The sequence below is a fragment of the Dicentrarchus labrax genome, unplaced genomic scaffold, assembly GCF_905237075.1.
Source record: "Dicentrarchus labrax unplaced genomic scaffold, dlabrax2021, whole genome shotgun sequence".
Taxonomy (NCBI): Eukaryota; Metazoa; Chordata; class Actinopteri; family Moronidae; genus Dicentrarchus; species Dicentrarchus labrax.
In genome coordinates, this window is record NW_026136702.1 from 21,514,627 (window position 1) to 21,532,018 (window position 17,392).

The 17,392-nt window shown below is 39.9% G+C and overlaps 1 protein-coding gene across 4 annotated transcripts in view; it reads left to right on the forward strand.

The window, feature by feature from the left end:
• The first annotated feature begins 4,784 nt into the window (after positions 1–4,784).
• Positions 4,785–17,392, forward strand: part of atrnl1a (attractin-like 1a) — a 264,424-nt gene continuing 251,816 nt past the window's right edge. For 2 of the 4 annotated variants that reach the window (XM_051380103.1, XM_051380110.1), the window contains exon 1: positions 4,786–5,976. In XM_051380103.1, the coding sequence (XP_051236063.1) occupies positions 5,732–5,976 (245 nt within the window). In that variant the 5' untranslated portion in view covers positions 4,786–5,731. Of the gene's footprint in view, positions 5,977–17,392 lie in introns of all 4 variants that reach the window. The other 2 variants (XM_051380102.1, XM_051380119.1) reach the window with 2 other exon arrangements.

Here is a 17,392-nt window from a genome sequence, read left to right on the forward strand (position 1 = left end):
TGTGGAAAGAGTGCATATCTCCATATCCTTGACCTTGTCATTTATCTCGACTTGCAAGGCAAAGCAGAACCCAGATCAGTATTCCCATCACAAGACATTTGATAAATACTCTTCCTAATTTAGAGGCAAGGCAGATGGTCTTGTTGCTGGCAAAAGAGCTGCGAAATTAGGGCAAAGAAAGAAGTGTATGTCAGCAGCAGCAGCAAGGTGCGGCGTGGAGAGCAGGAGGTAGAGCTGTGTGTCCCAGGAGGGGTGTAGAAAGGAAAAGCCAGTCTGCAATAAACCAGCTGTTTCCTCAAGAAGTGGCTAGCTGCCAGAGTACCTGCTGTAGTCAGATAATATAGAATCTAAGTAAGAATCAACCAGAGTGATTTGGTAAGCTGAATGTGATTCCAAACTGTGGGGAAAGCCATAATTGGCAAATTTGGACGGCTTTTAACATAAAAGTGGATATGAAATATTTAGATTATCGTAGATTTATGTGGCATGTATCAAGAAACAAACTCATGAAAATAAAATCAGTCTTAATCGTTTTCAGCTGATGAAGATGGATCTTTTGATTTGCTGTGAGATACACTTCCTGGTTTGCTGAACCGACTGAACATCAGCAGTCACCATGGGCATTCTTGATACATTCATTTATCTTTTCCCCCAAATATGGGACCATACAGTGCAGTTTGCATACTGTCAGCATTGGTTCCTTTGAACACTGACCGCACTCTGTCTCTAACCTTTACTGAGGAGTTTCAGTTGCCTTAACTCACCTCTGACCTACAGGTCTGGTTATGTCATATCATTGTTCTAAGGGCAATGTAATGTCAAACATAATATTTTTTGTTCAAGTATGAGGACTTGTGGCCTGATTTCATGGGAGCTTTTCAAAAGAAAAAAAATGCAATGTATGTTGCAATGTTTTGGAAGAGAAAGTGAAAATTGCAAAACTATTTTTATTTTCCTAATTCATTAAAATCAAACACAACTTGATCCAGTAAGAATAAAAATGCTATAGTGTGCTGACACGTGGCTCAATGTTATGGGTCCGTTATGATTGGTGAAACTCCCAGGAAACTACAGTGATTGGTCAAATTTCTGGAAAAGTTTCCATGATTGGACGAAACTGCAAGGTAGCGTAGAACTCACAGGGATTGGTTGAATTTGTGTTCATTGTTGTGACCACAACATTGCAACTTCATGGAGGGACTGATCATTTAGCAGATCTACATTACTAACAATAGAATAGAAGAAGTGGTTCTGTTTACTTCATCAAATAATATTAATCATCAGAATTCCATTTAGTCAGATCAGAAGAATTAACAGGGGCCTAATCTTACAGCAAATAAAATTCAATTCAATTACATTTTTATTTGTATAGCGCCAATCCATAACAGAAGTTATCTCAGGATACTTTTCAAATACAGCAGTAGGACCGTACTCCTTACAATTTTTTTTACAGAGACCCAACAGTTCCCACCATGAGCAGACACTTGGTGACGGTGGCAAGGAAAAACGTTCTTTTAAGAGGCAGAAACCTCTGACAGACCCCGGCTCTAGGTGGGTGGCCGTCTGCCGTAAGCCTACTCTTAAATGTGGAGAGGGTGTCTGCCTCCCGAACCAAAACTGGAAGATGGTTCCACAGGAGAGGAGCTGGGTAGCCAAAGGCTCTGGCTCCAGTTCTACTTTAAGAGACTATAGGAACCACAAGTAGCCCTGCATTCAGAGAGCGCAGTGTTCTAGTGGGGTAATAGGGTACTATGAGCTCTTTAAAATATGAAGGGGCCTGACCATGAAGAGCTTTGTAGGTGAGGAGGAGGATTTTAAATTATATTCTGAATTTTACAGGGAGCCAATGTACAGAAGCTAATACAGGAGAGATATGATTTCTTTTCCTAGTTCCTGTCAGTACTCATGCTGCAACATTCTGAATTAATTGGGGCATCTTAATGGACTTATTTGGGCAGCCTGATAATAAGGAGTTGCAGTAATATAGCCTGGAAGTAACAAATACATGGACTAGTTTTTCTGTATCCGTCTGTGACAGGATGTGTCTGATTTGCAAAAAAGAAGTCCTAGAGGTTTGCTTTATGTGGGAAGATAACTCCAAGATTTCTGACAGTGGTGCTGGAGACCAAGGTAATACCATCTAGAGTAACTATATCCTTAGACAGTGAGTCTCTGAGGTGTTTGTGGCCAGGTAGAAGAACTTCAGTTATTTCTGAGTTTAGCATCAGAAAAATGCAGCTCATCCAGGTTTTTATGTCTTCAAGACATGCTTGTAATTTAGATAACTGATTAATTTCATCGGGCTTGATTGATAGATATAACTGGGTATCATCTGCATAACAGTGAAAGTTAATGGAGTGATTCCTAATGTTACCTAAGGGAAGCATATAAAAGGTGATTAGAACTGGTCCAAGCACAGAACCTTGTGGAACTCCACGACTAACTTTAGTGTTTATGGAGGATTCATCATTAACATGTACAAACTGAGAAAGATCTGATAAATAGGATTTAAACCAGCTTAGTGCGGTTCCTTTAATGCCAATTAGATGCTCAAGTCTCTGTAATAGGATATGATGGTCAATGGTGTCAAATGCAGCACTAAGATCTAACAATACAAATCCATTGTCAGAAGCAATTAAAAGGTCATTATTAACTTTCTCTGTGCTGTGATGAACTCTAAATCCTGACTGAAAATCCTCAAATAAGCTGTTGCTATGTAGAAAGTCACACAACTGTTTGGCGACTACTTTCTCCAGAATTTTAGAGAGGAAGGGGAGGTCAGAAATGGGTCTATAGATCTATAGAAATGCCATCTTTTGTTCATTATAGGAACCAGAAATTGTACATCTGGACCCACTTATGCCTCATGTAATCACTGTTTTTATATTGGGGACTTATGGATTGATGATGGCCATGTGCTGCTCATGTGCTGCAAAAGCTTTATGTTTAATAGGCACACAGTCCTGACTACTTATATAGTTAATATGGCTATGTTAGCAAACAATTATCTATACAAATCCAGCAGACATAGAGCAGGATTACCATCCGATTTTAAGTCCTGTGTTTGACATTAATCTAAATCCAATGTTCACTCTCCGTTTGGCTCCAGTTTGGTCTCCACAACCTATTCAGAAAAATATCTGGCACTTTAGCTGCAGGATATTCCACCAGCTAGTTGCAGGTTATGCAGGGTGGGTTTATCAGAGCTTATTTAACTGAAAGCAGCTGCCTGCTGCTGCTGGAAACAAGGTTGAAGAGAGCACTGAGTCTGAATCGGACAGTAAATGTGACGTAAAAAACAAAACTGTGAGTGAGAAAAGCTGCAGAGTTGGTGGTAATTCTATATTGGTTCAGCACTGTGAGTGACCCCATTCGCATTACGCATAGGCTTTTCATTAATTGTTGATATGCAAGAAATTGATTATTGGAGCATTAAGTAAATTAAATATTTTCCAAAACCGTAGCCTACATGTAACCAAAAATAATTTAATCAATAAGTGCACTTTTGATTTTGTCGTAGCACCCAATAGCATTAGCATAATCCACAAGCTAAAGCCTTAAATTTCCTCCCCCCAGCTGCTGATATTTCGAAACTCAGCTAAACACAGCTGTGTTGAGTTTCAGGAACATCAACAGTGATCTGGGAGGAAATTTGGGGATTTGGAGCACCAACAAAGTCATAAAACTGTGTTGGCTCAATGATGAAACAGTGTTCATACTCACCTTGTGATACAGCGGGTATCAGATATGTAACTGTTGCAATCAATATCTCAAGTCAGGGCCTTGTGATTCCCTTCATCACACTGCAGCAGGGCAATATCTTGCCTGAGAGGAGTCTATCTTTCGGTTTTAGGATTATTGTCTTTCTGGCTCGCTGGATGTTTTTGTGAGCCCTCCGGGAGCACAGATGCAAATCTTGGCTTTGTTTTCCAAAAAGTACCGCTCGGCTCCAAAGAATATCTTTGTGTCTTTAAAGCCTTCAGAGTGAGATAAAGTTATAAATCAAGAAGACAGTTTGGGGAATTAGGCCTCTGCTGTGTCAGTCTGGTTTTAATGTTCCTGTCATATCTGTCTCTGAATCAGCTCAAATGCATCCAGGCAAAGAGGTTTGTGTATGATTTAAATACATTCTTTCCCAGCTCAAGTAATTATTGTCCATGTTCACTGATTGATCTCTGCAATAGATGAACACACTGGATACCAAGAGTCACTGCAGGCATTATGATCTTTTACTATTTCTGGCTGCTGATGATAGATAATATTTGAGCAGTATACTGTACCAGACCTCGCTCTAATGGATTTAGTGAGGATACTTTTATGGCATCTCTAAATTGTCTCAGTTAATTTTCCAGTAGAAATGAACATTTAGCATTTAGGTATTATTCCCTGTGGTTACTGTTTCTCATAACAACTCTGTACGTGTGTGTACATGAGAGAGACTTTGTGTGATCAACATATTTCTGTTGACTGGGTAACAAAATTTGATTTTTGGCATTACTGTTGTATTTACCACATTCTTGGGGGAATGTGGGGATTTGGTGTTGGTATTGGGCAACAATATCAATATCAATATCAACGAATAAGCTAATTGTATATTAATGGTAAATAATTTTGGTTTTAAAGGACCAATGTGTATGATTTAGTGACATCTAGTGGTGAAGTTGCAGACTGTAGCCATATGAATACAGCTACTGTAGAAGAGGAGGGAACAAAAACACAAAGATTCTTATTTTCAGGTGATCTATCTATCTATCTATCTATCTATCTATCTATCTATCTATCTATCTATCTAATGTCTAATCAGATCAAGCTCCTGTTGCACTCCTTTTTCTATTGACTGCACAATAATAAAATATATAGTCTGATCATTATAAATCCTCCTTTAATTCGTACTTTCTTCTTCCATGTTGAGTCTTGAACATCTGCTAAATGCTTCAGTGTACACTGCCAATAGGAAAACGCACAGAGACCATGCTGCAGACGAATGTCACTGTCTTTGTCTCTGCACAGTGTCCGTGCCTGCTGCACGCCTTTGACGTTTAAATGGAACTGGCCCTTTAATCGTGTGGCCGTACTGCTCATGCTCGGGGCTTTGTGCAGGAGTTTCCCTGCCAGAGACCAGCTGTGGACCGGAGAGCGATAGCGGACGGAGCAGAGAGAAGCGGCGCTCCGGGAGAGCTGAGTCTGTCGCATCTTCTGATAACAAACCCGGGCAGAGGGCACGTCTTTGTCTTGGAGCACATCCAGCAGGAGAGCAGCTCACGCCGATCACCTGAGCTCTGTGGGGCTGTTTCATCTCCGGGATTACAGTGTTTGACGTTGAGGCAGTATCATCCGGCCACGGTCGTGTGTTTACATCGGAACCTTGACCACGGTGGAAGTTATCTGGAGGACTTGTGCGGACGCGCAGCAGAGCGTGGTTTTCTCTGTTTGTGTAGCTCGGAACGGATGGGTCGGATTGGAGTTGCGTTTACAGTCTTTTTAAAGATTTAAGTGTTTCCATCAAAGTTTCACGCCTTTGTCCTGTCCCGCTGCTTTTTCCACACCACTCGGCATGTTCTGACAGTGCGTAATTGCTGTTTTCCTGCGCCCTTTCCACAGGCGTCACAGGTAGGCTACCTGAGCCTACCGACACCGCTGCTGATGTCAACGGATCACCTCGCAGCGTAACGTGACAGTTCGTTTTCTGGTTCGGGGTTGAAGCCTCTCAAAAACACACTCCGCGTCCATCATGGATGATGTGGGGGGGTTCCATCTATGCACCTGGATGAAGTCGTCCAAAAGGAGCGCCCGGGACGTTTTGAAAACATACCTGGGAGTATTTGTGATGCTTCATCTCGTGCTCCACGCTGAAGCCTCCTCTGTATCCAAGTCCTGCGATAAAAACTGTTTTTCAGGGAAGTGCATCAACGGGACCTGCGTGTGTGACCACGGATGGGTCGGAGATCAGTGCCAGCACTGCCAGGGAAGATTTAAGTAAGTTGGCTATTTATGTGCCATTAGCTCCTAGAATTTACAGTTCAAATCTTACCTGTAATGCTGTTACTGTATGTGTATCCCTGTTGTGTTCAGCAAAGTCCAAAACTGACATTAGGTTGTTTGAACCAGTGGTCCCTGTAAGCTGTGTGAATGGCAGGTTGGTTATCCAGTGTAGCCTATAATATCAGTTATCCCACTGCTACATTGGGTTACGTGTTTGACTGGGTTCAGTGAGTCAGACTAAATGATTAGTATCTGTGTCTTTGTTGTAGTGCAGTCCTTTGGATGTTACCTGGCTCTGTTGCCAGAATGTATGAGGGGCAATTAATGCCACAGCAAAACAAAGATCAAGCACCTTGAAGTTCTGTAGTCACTTTTGCTGGCTGATTTATTATTTAAAAATTGGGTGTGTCAAAAGCAAAAATTTCCAGAATGGGAGAGCACATATTCACACATGAGTAGGTCCTGCCTGTGCGAGCAACTGCACAGGTTCAACTGGTTCAATTCAAATATGAGTGCAAAACACTTTTCTAAATATGACAACATGTAATTTTAATGCCCAGACAACAGCGTGCTGCTCAGGAGGAACGGAGCAGAGACTGCCTCTCTCGCTGTCACTTTAGAGTATACACATGGACTTAAAAAGCCTGCCTTGGCTGCCATCTAGCAGTTGCTCTTTAAAAATAAATCAGGATTCAGAAACTGAATGGCTGATGTCTTGCTTCTGATATGAATATGTTTTGCTAGTTTGGAAACCAGGTTTAGGCTGAACATAAAAACACTTTGTCAGAGAAGTACTGCAATATTTTCCATTGGCATCCTCTGCTTCCCTCTGCTAAAACACGCCGGGAAAGGAATTCAAGCTTAAATTAGATTTTTAGAAGTAGCATGTAACAATAACAGTAAAATAGGATTAGCTTTGTAAGCTGTGCCTGAGGCATTCTTTTAAAAATGTCAATGATGCAGATACTGAAATTTCACTTTGTACATAGCTGTGATGGGTGACCAATGCCTCCTCTCTAATTTTGAGGCTGTGTTTATTAGACAGTTGAGTAAACATAGTCAATAAAATTTCAAAATCATTAATGGAAGCATTTGTACTCATCATCGTATCCTAAATACAGACCCATACAGACACTTCACAAGTACTGTCAGAATGGACACCCAGCCTATGTACTCGAAAATACAGCAGCTACTTTTATCAGACCTTTCATATCTCTCACTTATCAGAATGATCTCCATTAGGTGTCATATTGGCCCATATATTTGTTTTCTAGAACTGTTAAAACAGCAAATATGCTTTTTTATTGGAGAGTGTACTGGTCACACGCACAGGCTCCTAGGTGTTCTATGGTGAGTTATTTGTAACTTTAACGTTTAGGGCTGAGTCTTGTTACTTTTATTTTACAGACCAAATTGCTTCCATTCTGGTGATCTTGTTGGCCTACTGCACTGGGGCATTCCCAGACTTTTATGACTGGGGTGGCACAAGAGGGGCACCGACTTATGCAGGGGTGGCATGAAGTATCTGTCTCAGCTTTCCAGTCTTTCCAAACAACAATGCATTTTCATTCAGATGTCTTATATTGTAGTCAAGGTGCCCCTTTGAAAAACAACACCAGTTTTTCCATCACCAAAAGTTTGCTTAATTTAGCATTATTAAGCCCCCTTTCTGACATGCTACCATGATATACTGTAGTTAAATAGGTAACAATGGATGCATTAGGTCATCTAGTTTTATATGATACCAGTATTTTCACTCTAGCTTTAAAACAGAGCCCTCTACAACGTCTGAAAGATTCTTTTGTTACAGTTATTTGTATTTTTTTGTATAGTCCAGTTGTAGATCAGAATCATAATTATGTTTATATATATATATATATATATATATATATATATATATATATATATACCATAATGTGTTATGCATTTTCTTTTTCTTGTTCAAATTGTTGGACTGTTCAGAAACCAGCATTAAAATCAAAGTATCGTTACTTTCAAAAAGGTTTAAACGATACGCAGCTCTATTAATGTTGCTACAAGCAAGTTTCTTTAATAGTGGATCTATAATAAGTGTTCATTTAGACTTGTTTAATCTAAGGGAATTCCTGATGGAACAAGTATTCCAAGTTTAAATGAGATATGGGTTCAAACAAGTTGAAGCCGTTTGGAAAAGGGGGTAACTGTCTTATAATCAGGGCAAATTGGTACATACTGCATGTAGTCCATTTTGATAGGCTGAGCAGCTCAAATAATCTGCTCTCCCCCCTTCTTCTTCCTCCCTGGCATTATTCACCCCTCATACCCTCCAGAGAGGATGACGTTACCTTGTCACTATCACCTACAGCCTGGTCTGCACAAGTAAAGACGGAGAGATGGCAGGACTTCAGTCTTATATTTTCTCTCTGGAGGATTGTATCGATTTCTCAGTCGATGTGATTGTTGTAAGGGTGGCAGACACAACAGGCTGCAGGCTGGACAACAGACAAACAATACGCCAGGGACAAGCTTTTCTTCTTATGGCTGCCTAGTGGCATAATAGTGGCAATTAATACTGAGTAGTTGCCACATGCATACACTGAGATTCGGCACAGTTTTCTCATAAAGGTAGAATAGATGTAGAGTTCAACAGGCTGACCAAACATGCTGTAAGCCTAAAATCTATATATGGACACATTTTATTGTTCGCAGTAAAATCCTCTTGAGATGCATCTGCTCATTCTCAAAGGCAAGACATTTCCCTGGTTATTCTATACCACGGACAGTGCATGAACAAAGAAAACTGAAATCATCCAAAACAACACTAAATTCTAGATATTAACATTTTTGTTTACTCTATCGTGTCTCCTAGTGTATGAGTAATGTGGGGTTGACCTGGGCACTGATTTTGACAGCCCACCCAATAATTCCCATTAACAATCAGGTATCATGACTTCTTCAAATGTCTGTTGCTGTGTTAATCCAACAGGTAGCAGCCTCACTGATTTCTGATCTGTGTTCATTTTCCTTATGAAGCTGAGATAGAGACTGACAGGGCTTTAGGCAAGTTCAGGTTAAAACCGTCAAGGCAATTGAGGATATTCACGATTATCCTGATTCATGATTATCACAATAATGGAAAATCACCAGTTCCAGAGTGTTTTTTTATCACAATACGTGATAATATTGTATATCGTCCCTTCCCTAGTTATAAATCAGAAAGTTCTGATTTATGATGGCCCGGACACACTTGCGTATAAGCCGTGGAACGTTTTGCTCTTTTCATTTCTGCGCCCATATTAACAGGTTAGAGCAGCCACACTGCCTGCATGTGTGCCACGTCTCTTCACTTAAGAATCAAGGTCTTGCTTATTTTTTCCATGAGTGGTTTCCAGCAAAAACAGACAATGAGAATGATCTGTTCATAGTCATATCGACATTATACCAGCATAATGTACACATTGTACTACAGATTGTATGTCTATATCTGTAGAATACGTCACAGGCATAACTCAACACTTCCAGATTAAAAGCTCTCAAGCCTTGCTGTGAACATAATCCATTCATTGTATTGTATTTATCAAAAGCAAACTCAATTTAGAAATATAAGGATGGGAGAAGCAGAGCTGCGGCAGAAGCGCTCTCTGTGTGGACACCACAGCCGTGCAGCGAGGCAGCCATCATGCACTGCTCATGCATGCAGTGTGTCCAAGCCGTAATACGAAAGTGCTTGAAAGTCAGTTTTTCAAGGTAATTAAACCCAAATATAATTGACTTAGTGTGTCAGTGCACAGTATTTCAACTCTTACATGGCCAACCGTTTGTGGTAGTGTGATGTTGTTGCACTATATTATGAACAGAGCAATGTACATAGTTCTATATGGATCAAAGCACAGACTTTTGTTTTGAAGGATGCTGTAAGCATTTCCACCATCATGTTTTCAATGTGTTTTAAGTGTTTTTGGGATGTTATCAAGATGTTCTTTTACAAATGTGTACATGAGTATATTGTGTTTGATGCTAAGGTTAGATACCTTACCGTAAAAAGGGAAATGTTAGAGGTCTTCATTGGAAGTATTAGTGGAAATTAGGTTACATTTTGGACAACTTTTATTTATTTTCATGCTGATTTTCAGTCTGATAGTCGGGGGAGAAGTGTGTCGAAGACTGCTGTCATGCTACTGTACTGTGTGTTGTTGAGACTGTTTGTGAGCATGGAGCATTTGGTGACTCTGCTCATGATGCTACATTTGAATCATACGTATTGAGTTGGTGTCAAGAATACTTGCTGGTTGTAAACATGTAAATCTTCCCCTTCTCTCTGCCATCCATCCCATATGTCATAAATGCACAATCAGTGTCTCCCATAGAATTTACAATAAGATGGCGTCATGCATATAAAAATAGCTTCCCTAGACTCTACCAAACCATGTTATGGAATAATTGACCTTGTTCGCAGTTCAAAGTGTCCTATACATAAAAATACTATTTTATAATGGCAGCCCTAACGCAAATGCATTCTGGACCATCTTACCGGTTCGGTCTGTAGTATTCTGTTCTTTCTGTTTATTTAATGAAAACATGCTTTTGTATTAAGCTCAGTTTATGTAGTAACGCATCTGAAAAACATGAACTCATGGTTGTTTTGGTGATTGGGAATAAGATGAATCTCCCCGTCAACTATATATTGCAGAAACACAGAAACACTGCTGTTCAAATAGTAGCGTTATTTAAAGGCTTCACAGCACTTGTGGCTAAATCAGCTGTATCTTTTGGTGAGGACAGGACAGGAGAGCAGTAGAGCAGAGAATAGGACCTGTGCTTCAATATCACTGCTGTGCCCTGAAAATACTCAATACTAAAGCCTCAGTGGTCACAGGAGTGCAGTTGGGACACACACACACACACACACACACACACACACACACACACACACACACACACACACACAAACACACACTGTTGTGTCTCATATCCACATAGACAGATCCAATAAAGGAGAAATAGGGAGTAGACTCTGTCTATTGATTTAAGGTATTGGTGTTCTGTGTAGTTTTATTGGTCCGCAGTCTCACCCTTTGTTTTCCAATGGCGTTCCCTCTTTCTCTTTGTATTTTCTCTGCTGCTCTTGCTCTCTTTGTCCAGACTAGATAACGTCTTGCTTGTCATCACATACAAAACACACATACGAGTCACACTAACACACAAAAGCACACACAGAACTCAGTCTGGACCAGATATGGAGAATTACGTGACGATGTTGAGATACTAAGAAGAGTGGTCAGCAGCCCCAAACACTCTTGACTTTGACTAACTATTTAAGATCTCTCTTACACCCTCTCTCTTTTTCCCTGTTCAGTCCAGTCCCCATCCTTTCTTACATTCGTATAACAGTCTTTATTATATTTCAAGGACAGTAGTTGGCTAAGCATTGGAATTTTGAAAAACATTTATTTGCATTGGTGACCCTTTTGGGGCTCTCTCACAGATGTATATTTGGGTAACTTTATATGCCACAGTGTAAAAGGCCTCAAACGACAAAAAGACGTTTGTCACTGTCTCAACAGATGTTTGTGTCCACCTGATGAATGTACCATTATCCACGTCTCTTTTAGCTCTGATTTGGACTCCAACTCCAGAGGGAGAATCTGGCTCTGTTGTCAGATGTCCCACTTCCCTCGCCAGCTAGTCACTAACTTTGTTTGCCATTTGGTGCTGGGCAGACAGTGTGTACAGTGCGTTTGTCATTTTGCTGAAAATGGCAAATTACAGGAACTGATGAGAGCGGCTAAACTGAACCAGCTGTGCGGTAAAACCAAAACAATGAGCTAAAATGGGCTAAAAAGCGCTGTAGAGTTCCTAATAATTCTCTGTGGGTTCATCAATATGAGCAACAGCTTTCACACTGCACAGCGTTATTTAATCCATTGATAATATAAAAATATTGATCAGTGGAGGATAGAAAAAGCACTGTTGGTAGGAGATGGGCTGCAAACCCCAGTCTATGCTGTTGAAATGAAGCACTTTGTGCATTCAGCCATCCTCGCAGTAACTTTTTCAATGTGCAACTTCACACCATGTCCTGTTTGACACAATATGTAAACACTGACCATTTTGAGCTTCTTGAAATGACACCAAATTCAGTTTTTCTTTAATGTAAAGCAGAGCTGTTACAATTCTGAGCTTGATTTTTGTGGTCGGATTATCTGTTAAACTTTTTTTTAGCATTTTTAAAATATTAAAGGTCCAGTGCGTAACATTTAGGAGGATCTATTGGCATAAATTGAATATGGTATTCATAGGTATGTTTTCATTAGTGTAGAATCACCTGACTATAGGAATTGTTGTGTTTTTGTTACCTTACAATGAGCTTTTTTTATCTAGAGACACAGCAGGTTGGTTGTACAGTAGCCCAAAATGGTCAAACACTAGTTGTAGATAGGGCTTATCCCAGGTCATCAAAAATAGATGTGAGTGGTGTTTAGTTAGTTGTAATCTGCAACTTCACCCCTAGATGCCACTAAATACTACACACTGGTCCTTTAAGTCAGGAATTTCAGGTAATAAGGTTTTATGACTTCCCTCACATTCATGAGTCTTTTTAAGTCATGCCTGGCAGAATGAACAGGAACAAATCAAAAAGGTCTGCACACTCACCCCTTCAGGGCTGTCAACTGCAGCAGTGAAGCGACACTTCCAGGTAGAAGCTTTTCACCAGACTAAATAGGTTACCTGTTCATCCTCCATTGACCTCGCGGCAGAGAGGAGGCTGAGAAACACTCATAGACCGACCTGAAGGTGGTGTCTGGCAGTTTCAACATGAAACTGTCTAATGCAGCACATCAAAGTGAATCTACTTGCCTAAGGTTTTGCTAGTATAAACTGCTGCATTAATCTCACTTTGTCTCTTGCATGCTAAGTGCAGGCAGCCAGAAACACTTGAGGCCACGGTGAAATGAACTCGCACTGATCAAACATTTTGAGTCATTATCTCCCAACAGAGATGCAGCAGGGTTCTGGAAGAGAATGTTGATGGTGCTAATTGATAAAGGAAATAAAGAATAATATTAATATCTCTAACAGTCTCTTTCATTGCTGGTGATGTTGTAAAGCCATCGCTGAAGCCACATGGTTTTTGCCTCTCAGACAACTGGAGCCGAGTAAACTGTATTTATCACACTGGAGCCTGATAAATGGACTGAGGCGACTCAGAGTTCAGACAACACTCTGCAAGATGGGATGGAAAAATGTAACACCTCTTCAAGTCAGTCAGAAGAGTTACTGGCATGAAAATAACACCATACCTGTTCATTCTTCAGAAAGAAATACATGAAGTACTATATTTATTTCTAAAATGGGATTATAGTTTTGGATTAAACCCCTCCACTACATGTCTGATTTAATCTGTCCACTAATACTGTGAGCGCAGTTTAGATGTTATGGTGGCACTGAAATCCTATTACATGACGTTGGAGCCCATTAGGGTTCCTCTTCATCTCCTCACATCACTTTTGTGAGTGGCAGCAGTATGAATGTCATGAGGCATTTCCCCTGTTTTAACTGGCAACTTTCTGTTAAACTCAGACTGGGCTGTAGTGATTCAGAACTTCACCAGGGTTACGCTTCAAGCAGTTACTATTCAGCAGTTTATTCATAAAAACAGTCCAATATAATCTATTATCTATCTAGTAATTCGCCATTTGGGAAGGTTCATGATCTCACTTTGTGTAAAATAATCATGACTACCATATTAAGTGCTGTACATACATTAGTATGTCAGTTATAACAGGATATTGTTGTGTATTAACCTGACTGTGCCAAGTGGTTTGTTACAAAAAAACTACCTGGGAATTGTTGTTTCAAAAATACAAGCCAAGTGATTGGATGAACCACCTGTCTATGACAGTCTATCATGAGCAAACTTCAACCAATCAGATCAACGCACCACATAACACAGTCAAACTCTTACTGAAGCCAGCCGGGAGAAGAGAAAACATCTCAGGGCTGAGAAAGAAGAATATCAATATGATACCATTTAGAAAAATACCATACAATATTCAATGACAATGTTTTTTAAACATCTACTGTTTAGAAATGACAGTATGGTGAAAGTTAGGGAGAGACCATGGTTAGAGTTCAAAAAGGCACTAATTGTTGGTCTGTCATGAAAAATGAACTCTAGTTTCCCACATCAAAGTCCAACATGCTTCACTCCCATCCACCACTCCCACCTCCATACTCTTACTTCTCCTCGCTACATAAAGGGCACATTCCTTGGAACTGAACATTGGCGTTGAAAATTATGAGGTGTGGATTCATTCAGTTTGGACATAATTCATAGGGATATTGGACTGAAATAAGATAGTGGGATATCCTTCCTTGTGTGTCGCCCTTTACTTTCAATTCCTCTACTATTTATAATATTTTGCTATTTGTCATAATTTGATGGATGATTGTATAAATATCAATCCAAGCTAAGTTTAAGCTACATTTGACCTCCATCCTCCATCTATTAATAAACAGTAACTCATTACACCACTGCAACTTGCCTTCATGTCAGTTTATTTTCTTTTACAGGTTGCTTTTATATTAAGGCTTTTAGACTGTGCCACTGTGAATGGAGGAGAAATTGGTATATTCTTGATTGAAAATATTGTGAGAAACTGAACCTGGGACGCCTTCAAAACCTCCTATTATACTACTGATGAACGCATACTTCTTTTCATAGTGGTATGCTGTATGGAATCCATTTATTTAGCAGTATGCTAGGCCAAGCTCAGTTAGCTTCCAGTTCCCGAAAGCGGAAGTAAACTGTAAAGTGACCCACCCCAGCTTTAAAAAGAGAAATTATAAATGTGGATTTTCATGATTTTCACAAATATGAACATTTAGATTAGATCTGAATCTTATTTTCAATACAGTAGTAGGCAGTAATGCAACACTTTGCATTATGGGACACGGTATAGGTGAGGTCCACTGGTCAGTACAACATCTGGGTATTTTTGGCACACTGCATATTTAGCTGTTGCTTGCATACTATATGTTACATTTTGGCCAAAACTGTACGTAGTGCTAGCATAATACTCGGCTCCGAATACAGTCTGCATACCAACCCTACGGGTTGATAAAAAAAGGAAGGCATTTAAGGACAGAACCACCACATGAGTGTTTTAGTGAGAGAGAGGCTCAGTGGAGACAGAATAGAGTGCTTTTTTGACATCAGACTCATCATCTGCTGACACAGGCTTCAACCCTTGTGTGTGCGTGCGCGTGTGTGATTATGTGTGTTTAAGCCTCAGACAGTGTGCAGTGATGATGACACAGCTTGTGAACTGAAGTTGCCACCGCGCTGTGCTGAGTTGTAGGGTGTGCTTGTGTGTGTGTGTGTGTGTGTGTGTGTGTGTGTGTGTGTGTGTGTGTGAGAGAGAATGCATGTTAGTGTTTGGGAGGGAGGAGCATCGGACGGCCATCTGTCCAGTGTGTGCTAATCCTGCTATGATGAGAGCGAAAGCAAGGGCAACACACACACACACACACACACACACACACACACACACACACACACCGACACACGCACAGTCACAGTTGGATTGGTGGGTGTATTACATGAATCATAACCCCTGTGTTCCTCCCTGAGGCTGTTGCCGTTTCAGAGAGATAGAGAGGGGAGAGAGAGGCGAAGGTCTGTTCTTATGACATCATCATCATGGGACAGAGAGTCCCAACTGACACTGTATCTGTAACTGCATTTAAATGTCTTCAAAGGGAAATTCTGGCTGTGTCTGATCTAATTTCCCATATTTTTTTTCTTAAGCTGATGAATTATGAGCAGAATATTTTCAGTCCTTACTCTGTAGTAGTTAAGTGATTCGTTGTTTGACCGTTTTTATCATTATTTGTTTATCAGACTAAAATACTCTCCAGTCCAGATTCTCAAATGTGACAATTTACTGCTTTAAAAATGTTATAAACTAAAAATTAACCAATAGATTTAACAGAAGATAGTTTTCTCCAAGATGCTCGTGGGGATATTTAATTTGATTGTTTTTTTTACTCTTCCTCAAAAGTGGTTTAATCGAAATAGCAACATAACAGATACTTAAAGGACCAGCGTGTAGGATTTAGTGCCATCTAGTGGCTGTAGTAGCCGGCCTAATATGGATGCCTCCGGAAGGTGACCCGCAGCGTCTGTAGATATAAACAGCTCATTCTAAGGTAACATAACATAAACATAACACAACATAAACATAACGATTCTTATTTTCAGGTGATTATACGCTAATGAAAACATACCTATGAATATTATATTCCATTTCTGTTAATAGATCCTGATAAGTGTCACACACCTTTAACCCAAAAAAAGATTTCAGTTCCTTTTTCTCCCAAAATTTCAACAATTCCACTTTCTCATGAAATATTATAAGATGTAAGTCGCTGCTGTTGTGCAATAGGGCATGGGATCAAGAAACTTAATAGGACCAGTGCACTGGGGACCATGCAGATTCGTATCTAATTTCATGGGAATCCAGACTTGATGCAGTCATTATGCTGTAATACAAAAGTTTGACAGGCAAATTTTACATGTGGTGTGGCCAAAAGCAGGAAGGAACATTTTACTATCATCAATCTTTGACATTCTGCACTCACTGCAGCCAAGCAGCGTCTTCCTCCTCTGCTTCATGTATTATTCTACCATACAGTTAGGATGTCAGTCATTATGTCAAAGTTCAATCTGATTGAACTCAAGCAAAAGAGACAAATGTGTCTCACCTGGTTCCACATCAGGTCAAGCAAAATCTGGTCTGAGTACATCAGAAGAGTGTCACTGATTTAATGATCAAAATAGGGGAAATGAGGGTGGTGAGGAAAAGTCAATAACTGCAACGCAACAGTGCAATCATTTTTGTCGTTTTTAAAAAAAAACAAAGTCTTGGATGTCCCTATGGTAGATAAAACCCTCTAAGTGCCTTTCCAGTGAAGAAAACATGATGACCCCCCCCCCCATTAAATAAATTAAAACCTTGCTGTTTTGTTTTGGTTTTTTTGTGAGGGGTTTTAAAAAGAAGGGATAAAGTTCGGTCTTCTGGGGATTACAGATGTTTTCAATAAATTGCATCTTACAGTCTTACAGTTAAATTGTTGTAATTGTTGTTACAAATCCTCCTCTGGGGACTATTAACTTTATTCAAGATTTCTTGGAAGCAAGTTTTTGAGATAACTTACTGTGGACCAATCAACTTTGTTGTTCCAAGTCAAAAATACTTAATACAACGATAAGCTTCACTGTTTAGGTTAGATTCAATATTCTTTATTGTACATTAAAAACTAAACCACTGATAAACAGTTTGGTTGATAAATAATGGAGAAATACAACAGCAGTTGTTCCAGGCAGGCTGTAATACTTTAAACCTACAACTAGCCAATGCATTAAATC